The sequence below is a fragment of the Rutidosis leptorrhynchoides genome, chromosome 2 (genome assembly GCF_046630445.1).
Source record: "Rutidosis leptorrhynchoides isolate AG116_Rl617_1_P2 chromosome 2, CSIRO_AGI_Rlap_v1, whole genome shotgun sequence".
In the NCBI taxonomy this organism is placed as follows: domain Eukaryota; kingdom Viridiplantae; phylum Streptophyta; class Magnoliopsida; order Asterales; family Asteraceae; genus Rutidosis; species Rutidosis leptorrhynchoides.
In genome coordinates, this window is record NC_092334.1 from 387,608,414 (window position 1) to 387,613,363 (window position 4,950).

Genomic DNA, 4,950 nt, shown 5'->3' on the forward strand with positions numbered 1-4,950 from the left:
ACTGCAAACCAGTTATGCATAAACTCCTGAAATCGCGCTGGCTCATTAAGTACTTGCGCTAAGTGTGGAGGTGCAACTTGCTATAGTTGTGAAATAAAATTATTCGAACTGCTTGGCTCTGGCGGGTTATAAGGTGCGCTCCCCTGGTCACCCTGATGTTGAGTTCGCGTTAACTCACATACATTTGGTTGGGGTGATGTATAAGTCATTTTTGCTTGTAGCGGCGCTACTGTAATGTACGAACCTTCCAGGTTTCTCAAACCCAATCTTCTAATTTCTTCATGCGCACTTGGCGGAGTAACCCTCAAAGTTTGAGTTTCTGGTTCTATCGTTGTGATGATTGGGATTGTTCCTACATACATAGTTTTTGCCATTAGCTTAACATTAATTGGTGGAGATTCGTACCCAACATATGTTTCTTTAGAGCGTATATAGCTAGTATTAGTTGGAGATCCGAAACTTATTTTTTCTGGAGACTTCATACATCCAGTTTCCGTTTCTTTGAAACGGACCTAGCTAGTTTCTACTCCTGAGGGCGTATCTTCCCCCACACTCTGCAACCACTAGCTTTCGGCCTCCGCCATGGTCGGAGAGACCGTTTTTTCCATCTCAGCGCTCGTCGGCCCCGTTAGAATAGCCTCTGTTGAAGGGGATTTTGCTACCTTTTTTCCTTCTGCCATAGATGCCTGTTTTGATGTTTGTGCAGGTGTTCGTTGGCCTGTAAATGCCAGAAAAGTCAGCTTCGAACCTTTGTTGCTCGCCATTGATCTTAATTATGTGAATAACCTGAAATTGACCGATTAGTGTAAACAAAAAACATTTTATGGAAAATACAGAAATGTATTATATATTCAATATGAATTTCCCTCTTGTTTGTTCATGTAACCGGTCCAACGGATGACGCCAAATGATCAAGCATATTTTCACGAGGTCAAGGTGAACCTACGCTTGAGTGCATAATAGGGTTTAAGGACTAACAACATTCGGACCTCCGACGCTTAGTCGTGGATAACCCACACCGGTATCGTTTCGATTCCGATAGGGTAGCCGATTTGAGAGTCCACCAACAACCTATCATACGAGATTGAGTGGCCCAAAGACATAAAGGTTTTATAGTTCAAGACATACCTGAAAGTCTTTAAGATCGTATGAAGCTTTGTTCGTACGATGAAGATATGTATGTTGTTGTTACGTATGAGTAAACGAATATCTTTTTAGTGTTTATGAGCTATGTATTTATAGGCTCACGAATTAGGGTTTTGATAGAATCTCTTCCCTAATTAAATGCGATCTCTTCCCAACTAACTTTCGTTATTTAAGGAAAAGAATTCGAATTGATTATACCGTACATTCTGCTAGAATATACTGAACCCTTATGCAAGTATACGAAACTTACATCAGATGGTATAGGTGCATAGAGTGCGGCTATACCCGTGCCATATCTCTGACATGGCAATTTACGTGCAGTTTAGGGCTTTGAATGCGTAATCCGCATAGTCTTGCGGATATGCGTATCATTAGACCTATTTGTGAATATGTGAGAGGACTTGTCTGTTATCACACTCGATAGAAAGCTTTCAGATCATACACCACTCCTTCTCAGGGATGGTAGACAAGATTTTGGGCCTAAACCCATACGAGTCTTTGATGTAGTTTTTCTTCTGAAATTAAAACATGTTAAATCATGCCTTTGTAATTGGGGTCGGGAGACGTTTGGTAAACTCGATGATGAAATCAAAGCATTAGCCGATGAAAGTTTGAGATGGGAATTAGAAGCAGAACAAAGGGTTTTAGATGATGATGAAGGTGGCTTATGGTTAAAAGCTAGGGGTAAATGGGTAGAGAAAGATAATAGTAAACGCAACATGCTTTGACAAAAATAAAGGATCAAATGGGCGGTTGAAGGCGATGAGAAATCCAGATATTTCCATTCGGTAATTAAAAGAAGAAATAATAAAAATAATATTCGGGGTCTTCATATTGATGGTTGCTGGAAGAAGATCCTATTGCAGTAAAAATGAAGTGTTCAGGTTCTTTAGATCATTATACCAGGAACATGAAAACAGGGAACTCAGTTTTAATGGCTTTGAAACTGCTCGTATTACTCCCGAGAATGCGAGTAATCTGGAAAGGCCATTTTTGGAGGATGAAGTATGGCATGCTATTAAGGACTGCGGGGGTTCAAAAGCCCCGGGACTGGATGGGTTTAATTTTAAATTCTTCCAGAATTTCTGGTGGTTATTAAGAATGAATTGATGACCGCGTTGCATTGGTTTTAGGACAGTGGTGAAATTTCCAAGGGCTATAACTCGTCATTTGCAGCACTTATTCCAAAGATTAAAGATCCAGTATGTCTTCGGGACTATCGGCCTATTAGCCTCATCAGGTGTTATTACAAAATAATACTGAAGATTCTCTCTAATTGACTTCAGGCGTTAATTGATGACATCATTGGTGCGGAACAGAGCACTTTCATTAGAGGTAGATCAATCCTTGACAATATTTTAATAGCTGATGAAACTGTGGACGATGTTAAAAGAAGAAAATCTAAGTGTTTTATTTTCAAGGCGGACTTTGAAAAAGCTTTCGATAATGTCAATTGGAAGTTTCTGTTTGATATTATGAGTAATATGGGGTTCGGGAATAAATAGTGTAATTGGATTAAAAGTTGTTTTAGCTCGGCATCCATCTAGGTTCTGGTGAATGGATCGCTGACGAAAGAATTCAAGATGCAAAAGGGGATTAGGCAAGGTGATCCTCTATCGCCTTATTTATTCATCATTGCCAGTGAGGGTTTAAAAATATTAACAAACATTGCCATTGGAGATGGTCTTTTGTGGGGTGTGAAAGTGGGTAATAACAGTGTTAGTGTTTCCCACTTACAGTTTGTGGATGATACAGTGTTTGTTGTCAATTGGGACAAGCATAATATCTCAAATGTGTATAAAATACTTGGTTGTTTTAAAAAGGTGTCGGGATTGAAAATTAATTACACCAAAAGCTGTTTGTATGGTATCGGAATATCTCAACAGGTAGCCAAAAATATGGCTGCAATGTTTAGTTGCAAATCAGGAAAACTGCCTTTTGAATACCTCGGGATGCCCACAGGGCAGAATACTCGTAAGAAAGACACGTGGGCCCCGATTGTTGAAAAATTCAAAAAAAGGTTGTCGGATTGGAGAGCGCATTCTATGTCATTTGGGGGCGCTTAACTCTCATCAAATCGGCCCTCAGTAATTTACCTCTTTATTATTTCTCGTTGTATCGTGCACCCGCTGGCGTCATCAACATACTCGATAACCTTCGCCGTAATTTTTTCTGGGGTGGGTCGGGAGATGAATCAAAATTGCTTGGGTTAAATGGGAAACAATTTTACTTTCTTATCAGGAGGGCGGGTTGAATATTGGGTCTTTAAAGGAAAAAAATTGGGCACTTTTGGGCAAATGGTGGTGGCGGTTTTGGTACTCACTATGGACACGTGTTATTAAAAGCATTTAGGGGTGGGATGGTGGGTTGGGTACTAATAATCTTGCTTCTTGTATTATTCGTGGATCTATGTGGCGTTATATCCTAGAGGTTGGCAAAGATCTATTACAATACGACATCAGCATTTAATCATTTTTTGAGTTGAAGATAGGAGATGGGCATGACATTTTATTTTGTTATGATAAGTGGATTGGTAACTCGGATTTAAAGGATCAGTTTCAAAGGTTATTTAGGCTCGAAAGGGAACAACAGGTAGCGGTTAGCAACAGGGTGAAATTTGTTAACGGTTCTTGGTTTTTCGAATGGAATTGGGTTAGATCTCTCACGGGTAGGTTGTGTGGCGAACTGGACCAGATTATATCCGTTATCACGTGTAGCTTACCGCTCGAAAATGGTAACTTCTTGTGGAAGTGGGTTCTCTATAATAGTGGCTTCTACAACACTCGATGTGTATCAAGCAAAATTAATGAAGAAAGTTTACCTAGAAATAACAATCCAAGTGAAACGATGCGTAATAACCTACTCCCACAAAAGGTTGGAATTTTTGTGTGGCGCGTTGCACATGAGCGGATCCCGGTGCGAGTCGAGCTCGACAAGCGCGGTATTGATCTCGATTCTTTACTTTGTCCTCTATGTAACAATGTAGTTGAATCTGTTGATCATGCAATCATTTCTTGTTCTTTCGCTAAAGAGATGTGGCAAGGTATATATAAGTGGTGAGGTGTTAATTTTCCAAGTGACATTAACATTTCTAATGCGTTTCTAGGGTACAACTATGTTGCAAACTCGAATTTTATGAAGAAAACATGGCAAGCGGTTCAATGGGTAACGGGTTATTTTATTTGGAAGAATAGAAACTTTAAAGTTTTTGGTAAAGATTCATGGGCACCGTAACGGGTTATTTGCAAAATCCAAGTTAGGACATTTGAATGCGTGACAACCCTCATTTTTCCATTCTTGAAAAGACTAAATTACCCTTAGGGTTTTTCTGTGCATTATGTGTATTAATGTCTAGGGTTGTTATTTCAACTACAATTAATACGAAACGAATCAACGTTGACCTAATATCTGTTTTAAGTTAACAACACTTATGTATTAATTAAAGTTATTTTATTAAATGTGACTATAGTTAATAATATAATATGAATTTAAAATACATATATAACATAAATTAATTAAAGTATATATTAAAATGAAAATGTACTTTAGTTAATATAAACAAAATAAGTATTTAAATAAAATGTGATACTATTATAAATTATAAAAGTATAGTAAATTTAATGTAAATAAATGAATTAATTAATTTATATTAAAAATCAATATTTATAATATTATTAATAATAAAATTGGATAAAAAATAAAAATAAATTATAAAATAAAATACAAAAAGAATTCTAGAATATTCTTAAGGATAAATATGGTAAGTATAAAAAATTAATTTTATTTAATTTTTTATTAAAAAAT

The 4,950-nt window shown here is 37.2% G+C and overlaps 1 protein-coding gene across 1 annotated transcript; it reads left to right on the forward strand.

Annotated features, from left to right (window-relative positions):
- Positions 1-3,359: 3,359 nt before the first annotated feature.
- Positions 3,360-4,380, forward strand: LOC139889049 (uncharacterized). The gene is made up of 3 exons (XM_071872023.1): positions 3,360-3,461; positions 3,634-4,189; positions 4,253-4,380. Exons 1-3 carry the CDS (start codon positions 3,360-3,362, stop codon positions 4,378-4,380), a joined length of 786 nt encoding a protein of 261 aa, XP_071728124.1.
- The last annotated feature ends 570 nt before the right edge of the window (positions 4,381-4,950 follow it).

Bases quoted from the DNA above. Each gene is read 5' to 3' on its own strand.
- LOC139889049 (XM_071872023.1), top strand. From the start codon at position 3,360: ATGGGAAACAATTTTACTTTCTTATCAGGAGGGCGGGTTGAATATTGG. The intron at 3,462-3,633 runs GTACTCACTATG...TTTGAGTTGAAG, and splicing joins AAATGGTGGTGGCGGTTTTG to ATAGGAGATGGGCATGACAT. The intron at 4,190-4,252 runs GTATATATAAGT...ATGCGTTTCTAG, and splicing joins CGCTAAAGAGATGTGGCAAG to GGTACAACTATGTTGCAAAC.